Below are 24,250 nucleotides of genomic sequence, written 5' to 3'. Positions count from 1 at the left end.
ACTCTGGCAACGGAGAGCGACGAGGGGGGAGGGGAGGGGACCTAAGCCCCTCCTGGTAATTCATAATGTTGGGCTATATTTCCGCATTTTACTCCGCTCATCGGGGAAACAATGACGGGAGTTGGGTGGGCGTAATTCGGTCACGCTAACCGTACATGAAATCGCGAATCACTTGACGGCTGATAGTCTGCAATGGTCAGGGTATAAAGAACGCGATGAACGATCCCCGGCGCAATTTAAAAGTTGGTGTAAATAACACAGGCCTGGAAAAAACATTATTTTTTTTTCAGCTGCATGAGATGCTTTTGGCAAATATTGTGTTTTCGAGTGTACTGAATCCAAAAATTATTCCTTCCATTTCCCTTCATCGCGTACAGTATTCTCGCAAAATATAAGTCGTTTGCATAAAAAAAATTATAGCAATAATGAAAAAAAAAAGAAAAGAAAACGCCATCTTATATTACTTATAAAATTAAACAAAGAATTTCTTTATGAAATGTATTTAACATTCCGTAGTCATTCTTTTCGTCTACAAAATCTTTTCCTCTTCCCTTTGATACACTTCCGAAGAGGCGTCTGCTTTCCATTTTCCATTTCCCTGTTCGTATTTACTCTCGAGTCTCACTCTAATACATATTAAATGGAAGTAAGAAATCACTTCTGAATAGACTTTTCAGAATCAGGAATAGGATACCAGATTTCGAATTAAACGACTGTTTCACTCCAAATGAAACTACAAGTACGAGTTCGAGAAAGAAGCTGACCGAGTATGAAGAGTACCGCCTATGAATTTTCGGCCAAACAACCTCCTCAAGAATAATAGAGCGCGGTAATTTACTAGATCAATTATTTTGGTATAAAATTATTCATCGAGTGTGGGTCGTTATAATTATTTTTCGTTAAATATCGTTAACTATTTTCAAGGGTAAAGCCGTTTCTATCCGTCGTCTCGGGATTCTCGTATACCTGTACATATAGGCTCGTTTGTTTCGTCACGGGAGGCGAACGTCCGCAGTCAGAGTACCTAGTCAGACAATTCGGGGATAAGGATGATGGATTTCTGGGGTGTGTATAATCCCGGTAAACTTGGCTTTCGGGCGTACATCAACCCAGCCGGTGGGTTGCGTCGGAGGTGAAACGCGACGTCGCGACGCCGCTGCAAGCCTGACACCTGCCAGCCCTCGAAACAACGGATCCCATTCATTCTCATGAGTGCGAAGGCGGTGTGAAAATTATAAACTAAACTAATTTACCAACCGGGTGAAACCGGGGACAGGTGACTCGAGATTTACTAAAATTCCTTCCACCCCGTTGCCGACGGATCCGGGGATTCCGTCGACGACTTTCGCACGCGTGTACAGCGCCCGAGAGCAAATATTTTAACGATAAATGGTGGCGAGCTTTTGTGAGCGATAAAATTTCATTCGCCCACCGCGGGGTAATTTTCACGGAGGGGTGAATTTCCCGCGAAACACGAGACTCGAGCGGGGGGAAAACGTCAAGTCAAACCGCAGTCTTCATATTCCTCGGGCGCCCGAGATTCCGGAGAGGGTAACTGACTCCGTGATCGACTCGAGAGTCGAAAAACGAACGGGAACACACGCCGGAAGGGTCGAGCCAAAACAAAAGCTTCCTCCAGACGGATTTGATCCTCTTACAGGCTTAACACGCAGTTCGAGATGAGGAGAAACAAATGGGACACGCGGTGCGGGATGACGGTGGAATATTAACCATCCGCTCGTTTTATTTTCACGCGTATACGGGTACGAAAAGCGAAAGGGAGAAGGAAGCAGGGGGGAGGAAAAGAGCACATGAATATTTTCAGGAATAAGTAAGCGGTCGGAGCCAGGGAATAAGGCAGCCGGAGCTCGAGCGGTCGCCGAGGCAAATGAGGGAAGTTGAGAAAAACAGCTCCTTCTGTCCCTCTCTCTTCCTCCCTCCCTCTCGCTCTCTCTCTCACTCTCCTTCTCCCCCCTTCCTCGCCGACGCGCGCGCTCTGAGTAATGGCAGAAGCAAAGAGAAGTGTGTCAACCGTCGTACTTTCGAGTGATGAATCGCGCCGCCTCCGACGCCCCCGGAGGTGGGAAGGTGCCAAGAGACGTTCAGTGCCTCAACGCCGGAAATTCAACGAGTCTATCTAGTATTTCATCCTCTTTGTACCTGCCTTTCCTCCCTAATATTCCCCTCGGGGCGACCTGCAGAAGAGCTACCGACATTTACTTACAAATTTACTTATTTACATAGTAAAGTTCGAACTCCGGCACTGCCATGCCGCTGGGCTATATAATTAATGGAGAAACACGCGCCTGCCCTGGCTTAGTTATAGTTTACATGGTGCCGTTTCTTGCTCGGTACCGCCGGAAAATTGTTAAGAAACCGAGGGAATTTCAATTTGATAGTTGGTAAATTTTCGTAAACGAATCGATGGATCCTGAGTTCGTGGAAGAATATACCAAGGGATAGGGTCGAAGTTCCGAATTTGAAAAGCTCCGAAAGCGCTTAATTCCGAATTATCTAGTGGCGAAACGTGAAGTAAAAAAATTTGGCGCTTTCGGAAGTTTTCAAATTCGGGATTTCAACCCCACCCCGAGTTCCAATTGGATTAAAATCTTATCCGGGCCCAATTTAGGGGCTGTTCAGTACCCGCAGAGCAAAGGGAGACTTGACCGTTGAAATTGATCGCCCACCGTCACTTGCGGTATTTTAGCTTGTTACTACGAGAATGACGCCTTGGAGGTAATCCGCGCTGCTTTATGGGGGCAGCTTTTCTCCCCGCCCAGGTTTCGCTTCGTGCTTTGGTCATAAACAGTAATTAGCCCGACACGAGCGACGGGGCGCAAGTGGCTCCCGAGTAACTCGCCCACGGCTTACATTTATATTCTTATTATTATAACTAACGAAAGCGGCGATGAGCGATGGAGAAATCGATGACCCTCGAGGGAAAATTGACAAAAAGTTATCGATCGCATTGGACGTGATTCCCTCGGGTGGACCGACGCGTCCCATAAATCCAAATCATCGCTGATTAAGGGTTGTGTTATGCGATAATACGAACGGGGCAGCACGTGTGTCGGTCCCCCGATTATTGTTATTATCATATATCCTACAATTAGCGATGAGGCGGGAAGCCGGCGTCCCTTTATCCCTTTGCCACCTAACTCGCAAGCGAATTCGACCCTTGAAACAAACTTCCGGAAAGAGGAGCTGCCGCATCCACACTTTCCCCGATCCTCCGGGGACACGCAATCCTTCCCCTCTCCGAACCACGGCCTGTGACAGGTGCGATGACTAACGTAGATTGATGCGCGGCATCCTCATTTGCTAAAACAGGTTATACCTTAACGAAACTTGGGCCAGTCCCCCTCCCATTTTTCCCCGGTTGATAACCCCGCCCCGCAAGCTCGCATCAGGCAATAATTTAATTGAACGAAGTGCGTTGGTGCGAACAATTTACCGGTTAATTGTTATTAATCACTCGCGCGAAATTCCGTATGATCGGGGAAATTCTCGTCGGTTCTTTACGTGATAATAATTTACCCCTTGTAATAAAGTTTCGGGGAGAAAGCTCGGAACTTTGGAGCTCAAGTACAGATCGATCAGGTATTTCCCGTACCGAAATCGTATTACACGGGGGGGGGGGGGGGGGGGGGGACGATATTATGCGTGGTAGGTATACACGCGAACTCTTCAAGGTATGCGTTACATACGGGTCGAAAATTATTCGAAGGAGGTCGAAAGCTATCGGCACAGCTGGTGACTGTAAGTTCGTCGAACTTGTTACGGGAGCGGGTTGTATATGGGCGTGATGGTATCCGGTGAAAATTCTCGGCACGAGACCGAATATAACGAAGAGATATACACGGAGACACGGAAATTACCCTCTATTACTTATTTACATTCGAGATAAGGGAATGAGATTGCCCCCAGCCCTGTAATACTCGCATAAAAGATGGTCGAGTCATTTTTCCAGATTATTCCCCCGGCTTTCCTGCCACGCCGTAGCCGGGATCTCTTCTCGGAAACACCCCACAAAAGGACCACCCTCCCCGCTTCTCCACCTACTTTATCCCCGCGTCTCGCGGATTTCAACAGTTCGCTCTCTTTTCTCCAGATATTTCTTCACCTCTCTTCTCTCGCTTTTCTACGGCTTCTCTCAAACTCCTTTCGCAGGGGGGAGATGAAAAGAGCGCCGAGGAAACAGGCGGACAAGAATTCTGGTAATTATTGTCGGGATGTACGTCCCGATTGTGTCAGAAGAATACTCATCGTCAGTTTTAATATATTCGGCTAAACTTGCATCACTGCAATTTCCTCCCCCTCCCTCCCGCCTTTCAACACCTCGAGGGTGTCTATTCCGAATTCGCTACTTCAAGTTTTAATTGCACCGCGCTTTCTTACGAATAAATGATGCTGATGCTTCTGTAGAATAGGTTCAGCCGGGACTAAACACGATTGAGTGAATCTTAATTCTCGTTTTTACACAATCATCGTACCACTTTAAAGACAGTGGCGAACTGAAATTGGGTCTTTATTATGTCCAGCAGACTACGAAATTACGCCGAACTTGATCTTATTTTCGAATCTGACAATTACGATAACGACTTTTTCTCGCCATTGATACGTGGGGTCGAATTTAAGGCTTGGTGCGGAATTTCACTTTGTTTTTGAAGGAGAAATGAACATTGGTCGACGGCGTCGCTGCCAATAATCGATATCACACGTTGTGACAGCCTGCAGTGTATAATTTTTGTGTAAAAGATAAAAATTTATCCGCAAGCCTATCATTTTCCGTCCAAATTGACACGCGATACCGTTGCTCGATGGTTCAACCCGAACTTGGGCAAACAGGAAATCGATACCGGTGAATATTTTGTTTCGCGTAAACATTTTCCCGCAATAAACTTTTCACGTTTATTGGTTTCTGTTTCAGTCAACAAACGGCCCACGTCTGGAGCAGCGTGGGACTCGGCGCTTTGTCGATGCTTGCGAAGGAGACCGGAGTCACGGTGCTTGTCCTCAATCTCCTCTACGACCTCTGTCGATCCTGGCACTCGATAAAAAGGTGAGACGATACTTTTCCGTTTTGCTTCGCATCTCACGCGTCAAAATTCCGCTGTCAGGATCCCCAGATTTTACTGATTTTATCTCCGACGAATCCGACCTCTATCGATCCTGCTTCGACCATCGGCGAAAAAAGAAAGAAAAAGCGAGGAGAACCGTGAATAACGGGGGCCGGTTGGTAATTCGCGAGCGATTTCTTGCCGGCCGCAAGAAGTCTTTGACTCGGTAGCCACACGCTGTTATTGTGGGTGTGACAGGCGGCATGCGACTGCAGAAAAACGAGCCGCTCGACTTGCCCGATTTGCAAATTGGTCCAAGGCCTCCGTTGCATGTCGAGTTCCTGTGCCTCGTCGTTCTCGTTACGCGGAGATGCGAAGGTGTGCATTTTGACGAAGGTATCGCACGCGCGTATCGATGAATGGCGTTGAATCGCTATCCGCAGGGATGATTGACGAAATCAATCATGATTATCGCGGCTACGATTTTATTCCAAATTTTTATCACACCCCGTGTATATATACATATGTAAACGTATTACACACACGTATATGTAAAGTATAAATCTCTCTCGCGATTGAATCCTTCTTTCTCGACGCTGCTCTGCAGAACGACGTATTTTATTTTAATTTCAATCGTCCCGAATTACGATCCATTCGGCAATAAATTCCTCTCAGCTATCCGGCAGATATCGCCTGAGGCTATTAGGGGGAATTAGTAACGCTACGTTAAGTCCGCCTGATACTAAAACGGCGAGTGCGTAATATGTATTCGAAATCCCGGATCTGAAATATTGATAAATTTTTCTCGTTCACAGGTCGCTACTCGAGGCGCGGTGGAACGACGAATCGAGAAATTTCTCACGGCGAGCCGCGGCTCTTCTCGTATCGGTGAGTATATCCATGCATTCGTCATCCTCGCCTCTACATACCCGAGTATAAAAATCAAATTTAAGAGACGCCGAGGCTTTTTGACGCCCCCGAAACGCCCCTGAAACGCCCCCGCGGTATAATCCTCGAGGTTTTTTTGCCACTCGAGAATTTGGGAAAGGGGTTATCGGATCAGGCTTTATAACCGCACTCGATCCGCCGGAGACGCTGTGGAAATTTTCGCCACTGCAGCATCGCCGCGACGCCTGCTGCAGGGACGAAGTTTTTTGCTTACGGGGAGAAACAGACGCTCGTTGAAGGCGAGGATGCTCTTCTAAACCGGCGCCGAGAGTTCCTAAGACGCTTTTTCTCCCCTTCAGCTCTTAATCGCTCTTTTCCCTTCCTTTACCATCCTTCTCCTTCTCTCTTTGCGCTCCTGGGACAAGCGCTACGTGTCGCCTAAATAATTATTTCGCGCGTCACGTTCGCTCAGAATTCGCCCGCGAATTATTACCCTCCGATTGACGTTCACCTTGATAATTTAGAGAACCCTATGGATCCCGCTCCCGAATTATATTAAAATACTAATTATAATAATTGTATCGAATCGAAGAAGACGGGCGTGATTCAAGGTTGCGTAATACCGTATATTATATTGAAACTTGTCACAGCTGTATCACCGATGAATACGCCATAAAATATAAATGAAAACTGTAGCTCACCGTTGATCGAATGATTTTCGGATGGCGTGTGATTTCGATTCTGTTTGTTTCGAATTTCCTGTGTTATTTTGTGTACCGTGCGCAGCGTACGAGCGCTTTTTCAGTTTAGCTCGTGATGAAAAAAGTTTAATCTGCAGCCGGCATGAAATACAGTGGATTCAACCGGTATTTCAATTGCAACTTGCGCTGATAGTTGGACTAAATCAGGTCACCAAATTGGAAATTTTTTATTCAACGCTGTTGAAATTCATTTCGTCTCGTTGTTTCTTTTTTTTTTATTTTTATTCGTCAACGAATTTTCGAAATTTTAGCGATCAGAGAAAGAGGTGGTTAAAATTCGATCGACGATGAAAGAGCGGTATGAAAAAATGGAAACCGAGCGGCTGTACAAGCTTCAAAGCACTTTGCCTTGAAGCCAGTCGCTATTCGCGTGGTGCATATTATAGTCGCCGGTATCTGGCCTTAATTGAATCTAGTGGATGTACAGGGTTGCCTTTCGGGAGTTTTGCTGGAAGTTGGTGGAACGAGAAGAGGAGGGAGGGAGAGGCGATGGGTTCGGGACAGGGGTTGAAAAGGGGGTTTGAAACACGTACGGAAATACGTGCGAGGCGAGGGGTGGCGGTATAATAACCGTAGAGTTACGAGGGTTTTATACGTACCCACACACCTAGTGGATTCCGCAAACATTTTTACAGCAACACGACACTCGAGGGATCAAAACGCGTTACGCACTGACCGTGTAACAGTTTTAAATTTCCTTTAGGAACAGCAGGCATGACTGATAACTTTTAGCGGACCTGAAAGGGTTCCCGAACACGACCTCTAATTAACCCTAACGATCTTCGTCGTACCCATCCTTGTATGTATATACACGCGCTTCCGGTTCCGAACCACCGAAATACGTACCTTGTTTAATATCTACCTTGAGTAATGCTACCGGGAGAAGTGATCAGATAGTTCATGGAATAGACCTTACATTGAAACGATATAAAACATCGAATTTCAACGATTTTTAATGACGAGAGCAGGCAGGTTTGTACGTAGAATCAACAGCGCGACTCAATCTCGATTCAATTTCTTGGTCAAGAACATTTTCCTCCTCTCTTTTGGCAACATTATTCGCAAAAAAAAAAAATACTGTGAGTACATGGAGGGTAGGAATTATTGTGATATCGGTATCAAATGTACACGCGGTTCAAAGGTCGAGTGCAGGCGATCGTTGCTGAACAAGAATAACGTGACGTCACTATTTTGTGCTTGTCACATTTCCCGCCCAACCACTCATTCGTATTGTCTAGATATTATACTTTACTTAAACTTCAGGTCAGCTGTTTTTTGATCAGGCAATATCTTGCGAAAATAATGACAATAAGTAGGATAATTTCGAGGCAGGAAACGGATAGAGGAGAAAACGTTTCTGGCCGAATCTCACGCGTTAACATACCAAGAATTTTGGGGTGTCTACACACATTTATGCAACGCCAGGATTTTATTCGGGGGAATAATTTCGCAGGTTGAATATCTTGAAGGCGTGTTTTGCGATATTGGAACATTGCCACGTCTCGCACAGGGGGTAACAGGGAAACGGAAACGGAAACGGAAACGCGGTTGAAGCTCGCGGAAGGGGGTGAAAGAAAAAAGAAAAAAAAGACAATAAAGAAATGCGAAAAGGAGAAGACCGTCGTGGGAGAAGGAGCTTCCCTTACTATACCCACCGAGTTCCGCTCACAGACAAATCATTACGATTCAGCGAACTCTGTACAAATATCTTGTAGATACGCTAGCTAGCCTCACGATTTATGCCCTCGTCGATCGGGCGATGATCCTTATTGTTGCACACGAGTCGTAAGTAATTAACTTACAATAGCAAACGCCAACGAGCTTTGATTGTCAGGAAAATTCTAGTATAACCGTAAACTTTGAAAAATTTGCGAATACTGGAGCGGGGTGGAAAATCCGAATTTAAAAAGTTCCCATTATGCTAAATTTCGAAACTTTTGGTGGCGAATCTTTCACTCAAAAATCTGAAACATTGAAATTCCGAGTGATCAAAGAGTTTTAGTTCCGTGAATTTCAGGCTTGGTGAAATTTCACCACTTTGATCTTTTTTTGTTCTGAATTTTCGGTATTTTGAGATTGCGATCCTATTCGTTTTGATTTTCGGTTTTACTGATTTACTTGCACCCACTCGTGGAGTAAACTACGCTGTGTGAGTATATTTTGATTTTCGGAATTTTACTCCATCGAAACTTTACTTATCGGAACTTTGCTCTACCGTAACTTGAATTTTCGGAACTTTGAGCCGTCGATCGTTTCCGACCATTCGAAACATTGTTGTTTCTCCAAAGTTTGATTCCTTTACTTCAAGCATCGCCAGCGAATAATTCGGAGTTAGGCGCTTCGGGAACTCTTTTCAAATTCGGAGCTTCAACTCCGCCCCTGAACGAGCAATTCCGCCGATATGTTTGACTGGAAGAAGAAGCTTGCAACGTTCGCAGTCCAGTCAGCTTTAACACAAAGACGAGAATAGTGGAATCGAATCAAGCCGCGGGTTTCACAGTTCGCGGTTGTGCCTCGCAAGACGAAATCCTGTTAAGGATGACTGCATCGTTGGAGGGAAGCCCTTTCGGACTGTCGGATTCCGGTTGTAACAAGGGATCGGTGCAGCGATGCGTAATCACGGAATTATTCTTAGCGCCAGGCTGAGTCACGCTGCTGCTTCTGCACCCGCTAATTTTTACACCCTAGGACAAAGTAAATCCTCCGTCCCGCTCAGACGAATGTTGCAGCGCGCAAGGTGGCAGGGTTGCTTAATTCGCGGTGTCAGCCCGACCCTCGGACAGGGTCCGGTCCAAGTTCTGACCGGCCTACCTGTCGGCCAGGGGAGCAAATTAAGCGAGCCTCGGTCATCGAGTTTATGGCGACAAATTAATTTAGACGGCTTCGCCCCTAAGCAGTGTTTATCGCGACGTAGATTAAATTTCCCTCCGCGAGCCGTGGCCGAGCGGCGCGAATTGAATGCGCAAAAGCTTAATTGAAAAGGACGGACGCCCCAGACATACATATGCTGCAATTGGCCTTTCTCCCAATTATCCTCGTTCGATGTTTTACGTGCGATACGCGATGGATACGCGGCACGGAAAAGCCGCGGCGTTGAGACGAGTCCAGCGACCTGCAGTCAGTCAACGCGCAGGCATGCAGTTATATAATTAATGGCCAATTATTGTCAGACCGCATTCGAACGGCAGCGAGCGTTGAATGAAACCGAATAATTGAACGAGTGAATAGAAAAGGGGTAGGAAATTTCTGCGGACCGGTTATTTGGCAATTATTTCTGACGCTCCCGTCATTCGTATGATTTCGCAAAATTTTGCACATTCGCGTGCGGCTTGATATTTTCATCATATCGACAAGCCGTCACGCGTGTCACGTGTGTTTCGTAACCTTGGCCGAAAAACACCCGGCGGACGTCACGAGACCGGACTTGACTAATGAAGAGATTTGTTAAAACCCCGTGACGGGCGTATTTCTCGGGGCTTTGACGGCGACACGATCCATCTACTTCATTAAATCCCCTGCTAGCAACCCGTCGTTACATCAAGCCTGGTCACGAGGATTGAAAACTGGCATCTGCTTAATCGCAAAAATCGTCGACTGATCAATTTTCCATAAATTCTCCGAGGCCGGACAGTAAAATCAACAGGGGCGTAACCAGGCTGAGATAACCTGGGAAATACCCCAAGATAAGCGGTAAAAAGTAAAGTCGCAATATTTCATACGGATGGATAATTGTGATATTTCGCTCTTTCGTTTTCGTACTATTTTTTTTCATGTGTATTCCGCAAGTGTGGTTATAGTTCATTAGAGGAGGCTCCAAAGAAAATATGTTCCATTATTCGTCCAGGGAGCTGAATATCCACCCTATACCCGGGACCCGTAGACGCCTAGTCACGCCGCTGGTTACATACCTATAATATGTAGAGACGAGTGAAAGCCGCGCGATGGTTCTCAAGTGCCTTCGTACGGTTCTTCTGTTGCCTTCGCGCCGCGGCTGTTCAAAGCACGTTTCTCTCGTATACTTATATTCTCTACCGAATGGTCGGAGTGCTAGAAATTTACGAGAAAACTTTCCGCGCTCGTTCCTAGACCGCTTTAAGCTCGTCGCGCGCCAGGTTATGGCCTCGACCAAGTTGCTAGAAACTGCCCGGCTGACCGCCGACCTGCGGTCGAAAAGTTTCCGATAACCGCGGGTCGTCTCGGTGAGCAAAAACAGGACTACACGGTGTTTGTAAATAATTCGTATACGCCGGGCGTAATTATTAAGGTACAAGGTGAATTATTATTAGGGTATTTCTCGAGTTGGCTGCCCGTGTACAAGTCGGCTTGCACCGCGGTAAATGCAACCCCTTCAAAAATCCGGGTCATTACGTGCAGCTCCTGTTAACACTCGGGCTCGAGATTAACGGGGACGAGAAATAGCGAGGTAGGTACGTACAAGCTGCGACGTGCTTACAATTAGGGGCAGGTACCGCACGAGGCGAATTCACAATGGACGAAGGGTGGTAAAATAGCGACGAAGAAGCGTCGAGGCGTCGGTTCGTCGGCGCAACACGGCCGGGAATGATCATGGTGGAGACGCGGCCGAGCAGTGTAAGGCACGTGCCAATTTATGCCGGGAACGAAGGCAACACGGATCTCCTCATCCCCATTTTTCATCCCTTAGTTGCCACGTGTTATAATCTGCCCGGGACCTTTTCGAAAGCTGCTTAATTATAGATATTGCGAGAATTAGTTACGGTCGGAACGGTCGTCGAGTCTCGATTCGACTAGGTAATCAAATACCGACGGAGGATCAGCTACGCGGAAAAAGAGATCGTCGAGTTGAGTTGGATCGTCAAAAGTCGTTGATTTTGTTTCTTTTCATCGGGCCTCGAGGTCGTGAAAATTCAGAATTCGGGCCTCGGCTCACTTACTCTTAATCAATTTACGGGGAAATATTCAGCACTGATTCCGCTCAAACTTCGGGCACTTTCGCTCTGTTTATGATTATGGATAGAGCAAAAACGGTTCCCCCAGCCATATTGCAGAGCAAAACGGTAGTCGTTTAGCCTCGTGAAACACATCGATATTGCTCCGCGAGGGTTGAATAACGTGGTGCTTAACAAATTATGCGGGAAATCGCGGCAATATTTTTGCAGACGCATCTTCAGGTGACGTGATGATTCCCGTGAACGCGCTCGCGTCTAAACATCCCCCTCCGATTTTCCAACAGGCGTTGTGTTTATTTATTTATTCGTTCATTTACTCGGAGCTGTTGAATGCTCGTCGCGAGGAGAGAATGGTAAAATCCGGTCTATATTGTATTATTATTGTCATGCCAGCAAGATAATACGAATTTGTCACTTCCATTTTACCCTTTAAAAAATCTCTCATGAGTGAAAAAATGATACCAGAAAAATGCCGAGCTTCTACTCGATCGGATCGGTGTATTTCTTTCACCACCGATTATCGACTCGCAGATTTTTCCTTTCAATCACCGGTTCGCGGTTGTGCGAAAACGGAAGGTGCCTCGATTCTCTCCTCTCTGATCCACCCTGTAGGCTGCGCACACACACCCACACACGAACCGAATCTGAATCGCGAGACTGCCCGAGCTATTCAGAGAACGAGGGGTAGCGGAAGATCATAAGATATTTACCAAAATTGAATTTCCGGCTTGGTGACTATATTATTCACCCTTCGGGACGGGCGCCCGGCTCTCGGCATAATGCGGAGTGACCCCAGGAGCCGGTGACCGCTGGAAGTCCGGGACCTGGATCTTCGCGGCCGTGTGCGCGTATATCTATATAAGTCGACTAGCTTCTCCTGACGGAGTTTCACCGCAACTTAAATCCTCCGAAGTTGTGAATTGCCCGGATTCGCAGATATTGTCCGGCCGACCCTCGAGGTGTCGAACCGCTGCTGCGGACGCAGAAGTCGAATTATTGGGTTACTGAGGTCCGAGGGAACGTGACGGAAATATGACGGCGGTCAGGATCTTGATACACCCCGCAGGACGGCGGCGAAGAAGCGCCAGCTTCGTCAAGGAGACCCTCTAATTCAACCCCGCGATCCAAACCTCGACCGAATCCCGTTGGCGAACTTCTGATTAGTCTCGATGGGAGGAAAAAGCGAGCATCCGCCGGACGTGACCTTGTATAAAATTCCGGCGAGAGCTTCGCCCGGGGTTTCACTTTGCTCCTCCGCGAATTACAGGTAATCATTTTTCAGCCTTTTCTACACCCGATACGGTTGCTTCGTTAGTTCGAAGTCCGAATCCCGGGTCTCGTTCGTACTTTGGGAATCGGTGCTTGCAGCTTTGTCACGGCGGAGAGAAAACCGCGGGGGGAAATTTCTCGCGACAACGTTACTTACCCTCGTGCGATGGATCAAATGACGAAAGGTATTTCATCCGAATTTTCACCGGACCTTTACAACGCGTTTTATTATCCCTTATTTTCACCCCGCTTTGTTCCCTTTCGTTCGATATTTACCGACTCATATTCGCATCGCCGTACCGTAGAGTTAAAATCAAATTACCTCATCCAATAGGCGCCGTGCACCGTGAGCTTTTATGGAAGTCCAGTCGATTGTCGCAAGGCCGGCTTACGAGTGTTTACCGCCGATCGAAGTCTCATACGACCCGAATTGACGTCGCAGCTTCGGTTATGCCGTCGGATAACAGGATGGCCCCGCACTTGGAAAACCTGGAATTGTCAGAGAATTTTTTATTTGGTCGTGGAAAAAACTAAAAACGTTAGTTTTTGATCATGGAAATTAGAAATGATTTTTTAAGGTAAAGAGTTTGCCTTTTCTCACCGAGAAACCAAATTGGTTTAAACTGATCTTTTGTACATAATATTTGTCTTCAATCAGAATTGAGTGTGAACCGAACATAGAGTTAATAAGCTGAACGATTTGGGTTTTAGTGACTTACTAGTTACTGGAAAAATGTCAGGGAAAATTAAGTTTTAAGCCATGGAAAACCTGTAAATGTGATGGGATTTTTTTTTTCACAAATTTATGGCCGCCCTGATTAAATTTACCTCGCCAATACCATGGTCGGAGAAAAATTGAAGGAAAGTCGACTGGAGTTGTGTGAAAATAGCATTTCTGGATTAGACGCGGTTTACTCTTTTCGTCGATTCTTCTCATGGAGCAGGCATCTCAGCATGTTCTGCTTTTTGTTTTTATTTTCTTTCATTCCCACTCATCCGGAGACTCCCAGGGACGGGAAGTTTGTTATACTGCATCTGTTTCTTCGGGGAAATAGCTTCGGCCGGTTCTTCCATTGCGTACAGATGTACCAGGGTCATTCGGAGGGGGGTGAATGGGAAGCGGAAAACGGGAAAACATGCGCAAAGTCTCGTTACGTCGAGGGCCATCAGAGAGCCGACATACACGCGCCGGACTCGGGCAATTTTCTAACTTTTCTACTTTTATTTCCAGTTCGGAGTTCTCCTGGTGGTGAGACTCGCCCTCCTCCACGGTTCCCTGCCAAAGTTCTCACCCCCGGACAACCCGGCGGCCTTTCATCCGTGCCTACACGTCAGGTAAGTCGTTTCAACTTTCACAATATAATGCCCGTGTGTATCATCGCACGATATTATCGGCATTCAAAGCGCGTGACGCAAGCTGAGAAAGTATGACTGTGAGTTCTGCGAATAAAAATCAAAAGGAAACAACATCTGGCTCATTAATTTCCCCCCATTTCATTCCCCTAACTCGACTTTCACCGAGCGAGTTTCGGCCGGCTTTGGTCCTTGAAGACAAGCCGCGAATTTAAACCGAGTCTCGAGGGGGTTGGGGGTGGGGGAGGTGGAATCGCGGGCGTGGACGAGACGTCTGCCATGCAGCCCGCCCCTCGAACTTGTGTTTTTAACAGTTTCGCTGGCCTTATTTTCCCCGGCGTTCGTGATCAGCATCGGCGGAATTTAACCCAGCCTCGCCGCGACGGAAGCAAATTGGTACCTTTGGGGCGGATTGACATTGGAATCGTGGTCTGAAAGCCAAGAGTTGCGGTTAAACGCCGGGACGCGTATCGACGCAGGAATGAAGCGAATAGCTTCTGTTATACAGGCAGATGCGCGCCTGTTTCGACGAGCGATTTCCAGCCGCGAGGTGTCGGCTTGTATATGTACAGAGTGGAACGAATTCGATTCGAAAAACGCCGGGGGGATTGCCTCTCGAAATATTCGACCCGACTCGATATTTGACGAGTTTATTCCCTCGTCGACAGTCGATTTGACGCGCGGCGGTGAAGAAATTCTCGTCAAATTTTCAACGGCGGATCTTCTCTGCCGGTTATTTGCTTCAAATGACGCGAGGATACTCGAAATGTCAGGAGGCTCAAGTGTCAGCTCCAACCTCGAACTACGACGCGAAGGCGCGAGCGTTCGGAATTCGCGATAAGCGTGGTGGTGGTTCTTTGGCCCTCGACGCGACGCGCCTCCCCGGGGAGCCTCTATCCTGTCGCGTGCAAGGACGAGCCGTGTGATCCTTCTCGCGTTTGTCGCCCCCGCGTGCTCGACACGTCGATACGTCGATAACGCTTCTCCCGAACAACCTTCGCCTTCGCCCTCGACGACGACGACGACGACCGGAGATGTTTCCCCGTCCGACATTCGCGCCTCGAGGACCCTTAATGTAGGTACATATTTTATCAAACTTCACCAACTTCCCGACTAGTTTCCACCCCCGTTCTCCGCCCTCCGCGGACGCCGTCGCGCCGGCACGGTCAGGTCTTACGTTATACCTGCACTTTGTATCGATGGGCGAATTGGAAGCAAGCCCAAGTCCTTCAGCCTCGTCCTGAAACTTGGCCCCGGTCCCAGCTGCGGGCATTGGAATGTGAAATGCGCGGTGTATCCGGTGCGGAGAAAACCACGCGTGCTTGACGCCCGGGGCTAAAGAAATCACCCACTTTTGGCCTGGATATCCGGTGATTTTTGGTACGGAGATGAAATTTTTTTGGAACTGAATTCGCCGGTTAGTTGCCAGAGTTTTGTAATCTGACGCTGCTACGCGTACGCCTCGAAAAATCTCGCAGCGTGCTTGGGCGGTTTTAAAGCTGATCGAATCGATCCGCGGGGGCTAAAAGAACGGCCAAGTTAACCCGCAGGGTGTCACGGGAAGAGCCTTTTTGTACATATTTTTTTCCGCCAACTTCTCACTCTCTTCCTCAACTTCGTTCGGGAGGGGTGCAGGGTTGTATTCAGCTGTGAGAACTACTTTGGTAATCAACGTCAGCGGGTTGAGCTGCTCGAGTTGGGGACGTGAACTTTGAACGTGCGTCTCGGGCTGAAACGGGTATAAACACTCCATATAGTCGCTTGATTTGGGAATTATTACGAGACCACTAAACGTTGGTGATGTGCCGAAAGCGGGTTTCAGCGGTTCCTGAACACCGGATGAGAGGGGTGGGGCGTGTCAAAGGGGTCGAAACGGAAACCCCGGAGCTGAGAATCGTTCGAGGGAAAATCATATCGCACAGTTGGAACGGCGAGTTTTTTTAGCTTGATGAAGCCCCCGAGCTTTGATGATTATTTGACAGTAATCGCGAAGCACGATGGAAAACGCGCTAATTATCTTTTCTCTCCGAGGCGATGGAGAATTACTGTTTCGTGCGAAGAGCGACTTGCCCGGATTTGCCAAATTTCGGTGTACGCGGGATTTTTCGAAACCATTAGACTAATCAACGAAAAAGCTCAGATCTTCGAATTCACCGGGTTCAAATTACTGCGTGGAAAGCTCGCTAGGTGAAAATTACAGGGATCAAATCAGCCTCGTGTCAGCTCATCCCTCGCGTAATTATTGTAGCTGATTCTTCAATGTCACATTCTCGTATATTCTCGCGATAAGAAATTACAGGGAATAAGGTGGACATTTTTGTCCATGACGTGCGTCCCGCCGAGTTTCGTACATAATGTACAAGGCCCCCGAGTTTTTCATTAGCAAAATTAAAGCACCGCGCCTGATATTGAAAGCGTTTCCTCCGTGGAAGCCGAAGCCTCTCATCACCCTACGTTTCAAGTTTTCCATCGCCTGACAATAACGCGGGAGCGACAAATAACGCCGGAATCCAGGTCACGTTTAGCGAACGTCTAGAATTTGAAATAATTGTCGAGTATTCTCATCCCGTTTCCAAGATAGAAGCCGGACGGAAAGCTCACTCCAAATTTAATGTTAAAACTCCCGCAGTGGAGAGAGCCGCCAGAATTAGACGAATAACTGACAAGTTATTCCTGGTTTTCGCGCGATGAGGCTGATATACTTCCGAGGGATTATCCCACCGAGACGAATGCTACGTTCGCTCTCGGCAGCTTTGAATAAAACCAAGCAGGGCTTTTCGACGGTGCAAAAATGTCATCCGGAATAATAAATTCTTCCCTCCGGTACTCGTCTACTTTCATTCCATTTTTTGCCAGTATCGAACAATTCAGCTTTGAAAGAGTGCTGCTGGCTAGACCCGCTTAAATATGATACCCTTCCAGCTTTCGTCCCCGTATCAAATAGCATTTGAAGTCCGAAAGACAGCGATGGAAATCCGAGTCTCATTAAAAGTACGCGTAAATTTTATTTCAAACTTTTACAGAGATTGCGTCGTTCAGTCTTCAAAGAAAAGAATTCCCAGTGAAAGCTAAAAGATTGGCAATCCTCGCTACAACATCGCTAAATTTACTCCGACCGCAAGAGCCGGATGACGAATCGTATTGTAATAATCATTCCTTCCAATTAACCGGCGCATGTCGCACTGGTAATAACCGAGTTTTTTAGGGTCAAGAGCCCCCCCCCACTCAGCAGCCATGCAGAATTTAGAGTCAGTTGTTCCGAGCCGTCATCGGTCTGACCCTCTGTCGGACGAAAATAATTAGTGAAACCAGCAACAACGGGGCTGCTGATGAAGCCGAGGGAATGATAAGAGCGACCCACGTGGCGACAGAGTGTCCAATTAGTCTCCATCGCCCAGAGGTTAGGGTGTGAGAGGAGCCCGGGAACAGGGCTCAGACCTGAGAGAGAGAGAGAGCGCCGCCGGCGTCTTGGCCTCGGTGCATACCGAGCACCATTGGCTTTTCGTCTTTCCTTACCGCACGACAAGCCCACTCAACACTCACGACGGAAGTTACCCGCCAACCTCGGGCTCTTCACGTTGGCTAGAGCCAGACGCCAAAGTCGAGGAGCATTGCGATGCAGGCGGTTGACCGTTCGGCAGGTTTAGAAAAACCTGGTCACTGCCCAGCCGCGCACTCTTGGGAACCCGGAAGACTATCGTTTGATCGTGTGTGGGTGTGTTTTTCTTCCAGAAGCTGTAGAAAAACTTACCGCGGACATTTACATACGCATAACTCCCGAAAAATACACCGTCAGCTACTACAATTTTTCCGTCGGCCGACTGCATTATCTCGAATTCATCGACGGCCATTTTCATCCTGCCGTTCCTTTATCCTGCTGGAAACTAGCGAGCTCGCTCTGAATTTATCTCAGCGAATTACAACCATTGGCTAGACTCTGTAGAGTTTTCATCTCGCCATTGATCCTGATACACCGTGTTATTGGCCCCGACTACCTCATTAATCGAGTCGTACATCGGATTTGCCTCTGATTTGGATGATCCATCTTCGATTCAGATGCTAGTTTTTATTCGATCTTTGATGGTCGCGGTTATCGAACATTAAACCGTGTCTCTCATCTTCAAGTATCACTTCTTTTGTACCCTGAGATCAGTGGACGGATCATTAATCAGTCAAGTGGATCTGGATCCGAGGCAGTCGTGCTACCTGCGTAAGATTCGCCAAGCTTATTAAAAGGGATAAAAAAAAAAAATACACAGGGAACCGGGAGGTAAAATTCCGGGACAGGAAATAATCCGCGACGAGCGTTCTGCACCGTGTGTAGAATTTTTTGCCAATTTCACGAGTACAACATGACGGGTTTATATACGAGTTCGGTGAATTTATGTGGGTGTATAGGTAGGTGGTCGAACATCCCCATCCCCATGGAGCCGTCCGTCCTGCAGGACGCGGCAGCGAGACAGAACTGGCGGGGCGAGAGAGTACGTGCTCGGATTTAGGTGGGACTCTGCCCTCCATAAATTAGCCCAGTTATGGCGTAATGACCCGGGACGTAAATGGATAAGTTACACCGTTATCAGTGCGCGGCGAATGTACTGGAAAACTTAATACCCGCCGACCGGTAGGTGAGGAGAGGGTTGCGACCCGGTTCTCCCGCAAAGATCACTTCGCTCTCCGGAATATATTGTACAAGCGCACCGTCAAAACGAGCCGACAATTAACGACGAGGGAGGATTTTTGGCGAAAATGAGAAAGGGATTCACGAGTAACGAAATTCGGGGGCTGCGCATCGGTAGTTACAAGCCCGCGAGAAATTCGGGGGAATGCGAGGGGTGGAATGTTCGCGTGTGGGGCGCAAGGGGGGAGAAGGAGGAAAGTCAGGGGTGGAGGAGAGCCGGTATCAGGGATCAAAGGACGGCTCCGGCTAAAAGTGGTATCGCCTTGCAGTAAAATTTTCACCACCTTGTTCAGCCAACCCTCGGCTGGCGAGCCTCAAGGGCTCAAACGATGATGCTAATTTTAAGTAACGCCGGTTTGCCAATTCGGGGAAGCCGGCGCTGCTGCGACCCCTTGGGAAAATTCTAGGGTGTAAATTCAGACTCTCGACCTCCTACGGCCAGATGCAGGTATTTATGCGGGGTGTCGTTACAGAACCGAGGTGAAGCCGATCGACATCCTCGACTTGCTCGGCGTAATTTTGAAGCAGCGGAAGTTTGGTACGCCCTCCTCGATGCTTCTGCATCCGGTCTGAAATATTAGTTGCCGATTAACCAGCTCGTTTAGCGAATGAATTTCACCCTCCGCTCGATCGGTTATCTAAATCTCCCACGCGGATTTCACTCGCGGGCATTTATGGCGGTAAAATTCTCCCAGCTTACACCCCGATTATCAAGATTATCTGTAATTTGACGGAGGTGGAAATTTTCTAGCACCAATTTAACAAACTGAATACCTCTACTGAATTACTCGATTCAAAGGACGATCACTGACTGGAAATTCCGCCAGCGTCTGAGTCGATGTTTTTTCTTTCCCCGAGGATAAACAGCGGCGTTGTCACTCCGGCGAAATTTCTATTTGCCAAGATAACGTTGCGAGTAATGCCCGTCTGAGAGACGGCGTCGAAATTCGGCCCGTCTCCTTGCACCGCAACTCGCTGGGATGAGATACACCTCAGCGAAGATAAAATTTGTCACTCATATCTCGCGCGTCTTATCCGTCGACGCTTTTTCTGTTCCGCCAACGTTACGCCGCGTGCGGAATCTCTCGGCTTTAACCGAGGCGAAGTTGCAGCGACAAAAACCTGCCGGCTTCCCGCCTGTCACGCGGCCCATAAATGATGAAGCAACACTCAACTGCGAATCGGCGTACGGCGACGCGGTTTTCACCCCGTGCAGCCAGGCACCTTCCTCGGGCGAAGAACGCCGAGGGGAAATCGAGATCGGCGGAAACGAGGGGGATCCAGGCCTACGCCAATATAGCCAGGCCGCCAAAACTCGATGAAAAGGAGACCGCCGGTGGAACGTATCAATTACATTTGAAATATTAGCCCGTCGGGAGGCTTCAGAGGGATATATCCGAGCCTCAGGGCGTCCTTGGCGTCTCGTCGGAGGCGTGGAGGGGGTGCGAAGGGCGGACGAGGAGATGGAAAATTCGGATTTCAGATCGAGAAAGTCGACGCACTTTTGGGGAAGAGGTTCTCCGCGGATAGCTGTCTCTTGAATTTACACCGAGAGCCTCCGAAATGGAATCTGACACCCCGATACAAATACGCCGCTTCTTCCCTCCCCCTTTTCCACCCCAAGAACAGATTTAAAAGCTCGACTCGGCAGCGTTCATATCGAGAAGGAAAAACAAAACCGGGGTGGATGTTAGCGTCGAGGGAGAACATCTCCCCGTGGGAAGAACTTCGTTTGAAAACTACTGCGGCGCGACAGGACGAAGAGAGGATGAATAAAAAAAAGAAAATCACAGAAATTCGAACAGAAAATTCGGGGGAAAATTTATGGCGACGATTATTGCGACAGATAACGATTCGATAGAACCAATTTGAATCCCTTAGAGCTTGAGGGAGAAAACGATAACCCGAGTACGAGTTATGGGGTCTAATTTAGTCGGACAGCTCGGCGATGGGGGGATTCGATGAAGGGAATCAATGCGGACAATCAGTCGGGCGGATGATTTCATTAAAGACCGGTATCGATACAGGTACAGGAATAAGGAGAGGGCGACGTTTTTGGATGCTTAGAATTAACGAATGCTGTTGGAGAGAGCCATCGATTCGAGGACGGCGTGTGGCTGCGAAAATGGCGAACATCGATCCACGAACGAGTGACATTAAACGGGGGACCCGGTAACCGGGAAAATGAAAATATTCAAATCCATCCGCTTTAAAGTTCGATACAATCTCGGGGGCCACGGAACTCCGGGCCGCAGGCGCAGAACCGTTTTCGCACGAGAACCGGGAGCGAGAGAGCCGGTAGCCAGGAAGCCAGTCGGTTCACTGGATTTATTTATCTTTACATCTAATTTCATTCTCCAGGCACGTACCCCTTAATCAATTCTCTCTCAAGTCTCGAGCCCGGACGCGACGCTCTGATGGTGAATCAATTTCCATGTACCCACCTTCGTCTAGCTCTCTCTCGCCTCGATCTATATTTACAGCCTAGGCCCGGAATGCAAGCCCTTTGAGCTAGCTCCGAGGGCACTGGGTTAAAAACGCGGTTCACGGGATGCCGAAGAACCGAAGAACGGTACCGACTTCCCGTTCCAATCTCCAAAGGCCAACGCTCCTGCTCCGGCAAAAAAATCGCACCACGCACGCCGTTAAGTCGTCGTCTCGAGTCCACCCTTTTTGTCAGTTAGTACGAGTTTCAAAGGCCTGGAATTCCGGTTCAAACTTCACTTTTGCCGGATTAAACTTCGGCCAACCAAACTTGCCGGCTGCGCGGTCGTATTCAGATTGCGACCGATGTATCGAGTCAGAGAGTAGATCGGGGACACTTGATACGTTTGTGTTGCAAAACGGAGTTGGGCGGAGGCGAAACCTCTTTCAAGTACACCGGGGGTGTAGTAGAAGAGGTCGTGTACATTGTCGAATGACGAGGGGGTGACGCCTTCCACTTTGACACATCTGCCGAATGTAAAGGAAGTCGGAAGCCGCACTCGAACAACGTTGCGTAATCACGTTCCGTGTGCATATCGCAAAAATGATGATGATATTGTGTATATTTGACTGTATCCAAAAAATCGACGCGTCTGTTTGTCGTCATTTTGAATAACAATTTCGACTTGAATTTTGAAAAAAAAAATCTTTAATTTTTTGATAAAGTCTAGTGTATATTACATCCGCAGTGTGGTAACGAAATTCTTCGGATGTTCTGTACGAGGGACTTGCACAATACGGAGAGAGAAAGAGAGGGTCGTTAATCATGTCAACGAAATAAAAATGTCCGCAGGCCCATGCGGTTGGAGGACCTGTGTAAGAAAGATTATGCGGAGAAAAGGAACCCGAGCTTCCGCTGCGGCAGCTAGAATACATTATATTTTCATTGTTTTTTCTTCGAGTGCTAACTTTTTCCCACCATTGTTCTTTCCAACTTTGTGAAGAATTCTTTTGGGCATTGATTAATATCGTTACACCGTTGTATCCGCGTATATAGGTATGCGCCTTACTCTGGTGGGTTTTTTCTTCCATCATCATCCCTCCATCCCGTCTGTCCTGAACCGGCAACCCGCCGGAAGTAAGCCGCTAAGCTTTTTGGCCCGGTGCCTCTTTTCAAATCCCTTTTTACCCGACCGTACGATCTTTTTGATCGGGTAAAACAAAAGCGTTGGAACTCGTGTGCTCGGAAGTCGAGTATATTTCCTAAATTACGTCTGACCTCTGAACGCTGAACGCCCAGTTCCATTCCTATCCGCTCACAAACAAACGGAATGTTCCTCCGCCGCACTTCTCGGTCTGTTTGCATACGGCGGGGAATTTCCTGTGCGTGAAATTGATAGAATTCTTCCATCTCGATGCCGCGGCACTTAACCCAGTCGATTCTGACACGTAGTAGACGAGAGGAAACTTCGCCGATGAAGTAGAGGCCAAAGTAAATAGGTACACAAGCTCGCACTTAGTGAGCCACAGTACACATAGTCGAGTTAGAAAACTCGCATTACGGGCGATGGGTCGTTTATGAATATTCGATGTTTCCTTGTCGATGCATTTGCTGAGTCATCATTGACGAGTGCTCTACCGTACAGTGGTTGACACGTGCGGGGGAAAGTGAGACAGTGAGAGAAGTAGAGAATAGAATAGAATAGTTATTTATTATGTCCATGACAATGCTGGACAAATACAAGAAAGCTACAGAGAATACTTAAGGCTACTTATAGACTAACTAACAGAGAAAAGAAAAAAACAAAAGGAGAGAACAAAGACAAAGAAAAAGGTGCTCAAAGTAAGACAGGAAAGAGATTAGAGAACGACCGAACAGGACCAAAACGAGAATACACAGAGCACAGAGTGAGAGAGAGAGAGAGAGAGCGTGGAGCACGCGCGTGTTTTTCTCTTGATCACAAACATGCACGGAATTACCGCGTGCCGATTAGTCGAGGGTAATAATTACGCGTCCTGTCAGACAATATCACGCCTACCCAGCTATCCGCGCTCGAGACGCTTCTGAGGGTAAGCAACTAATACCGCAACTCTCACCCCGGCACACCCTTGAGCTAATTTATCCGAGCTGGTAATTGTGAGCTAATTATACCAGCAGGATGTGCTTGAACCCTGCTCGGTTTCAAATTGTTCGAAGAAGCCTGAAACCTCCGCGTACGCGTACGATCCTTGCGTAATTTAGGTAGGGTGTGGAGTCGAGGAGAATTTCAGGGGTGAGATTTTTTTGCTCCAAACTCCACCTGCACGGAAGGTTTTGATCTGGTGCTTGGATGTGAAGTTCAGGCTTCACTGCTCACGGGTTGTTGCACGGGTGAATGGAAGGTGGAATATTGGAAGAGGAGCTAAGAGTTTCACACCCGGAGACTACATCATCTGGCCTGGCAACGGAAATTTTGGTTAGAAACTGACGGCGCTGCCGGTCCTGAACAATCTACCTCAACCAAAACGGGAGCGATGACATTCTTCACTGAAAAAGTGAACCAATTTCTATAAGGTTCGACCTTGAGGTTAGAGGCTAAACACCACGTTCTGGACTCCGCGGCAAAGTGGACCCTGTTAGAGGCCAATGGACTGGAATAACGTAAAAATCTATTCCGTGGAGCAAACGTTCCAACCGTGGCAACAGTTGGCCAGCAAGTCTGACCTCTGGTCTGACTACTTAAACCGTAACTCGACCTTACCCGGACTAAAACAGCGCGGAGCATCTATTTGCGGTTATCGGGGCTCACGGCGTTGTCAAAGCGTCCACGAACCTACGCAAAATTAGCTGGACTCCAGACTGATGTGAGCCCGAATTTCCCCTACGCGTGATCCCGATGAAAAAGAGTG

The 24,250-nt window shown here is 47.9% G+C and overlaps 1 protein-coding gene across 3 annotated transcripts in view; it reads left to right on the top strand.

Moving 5' to 3' along the window:
- The window catches only part of LOC124184365 (protein O-mannosyl-transferase TMTC1-like), a 144,232-nt gene that overhangs the window by 81,602 nt on the left and 38,380 nt on the right, over positions 1-24,250 (top strand). For all 3 annotated transcript variants that reach the window (XM_046573979.1, XM_046573980.1, XM_046573978.1), the window contains 3 exons: positions 4,931-5,062; positions 5,876-5,948; positions 14,138-14,241. In XM_046573979.1, coding sequence (XP_046429935.1) covers positions 4,931-5,062; positions 5,876-5,948; positions 14,138-14,241 — 309 coding nt within the window. The remainder of the gene's footprint in view (positions 1-4,930; positions 5,063-5,875; positions 5,949-14,137; positions 14,242-24,250) is intronic.

Source organism: Neodiprion fabricii, chromosome 6 (genome assembly GCF_021155785.1).
Source record: "Neodiprion fabricii isolate iyNeoFabr1 chromosome 6, iyNeoFabr1.1, whole genome shotgun sequence".
NCBI classification, from domain to species: domain Eukaryota; kingdom Metazoa; phylum Arthropoda; class Insecta; order Hymenoptera; family Diprionidae; genus Neodiprion; species Neodiprion fabricii.
This window is presented reverse-complemented; position numbering and strand designations above follow the sequence as displayed.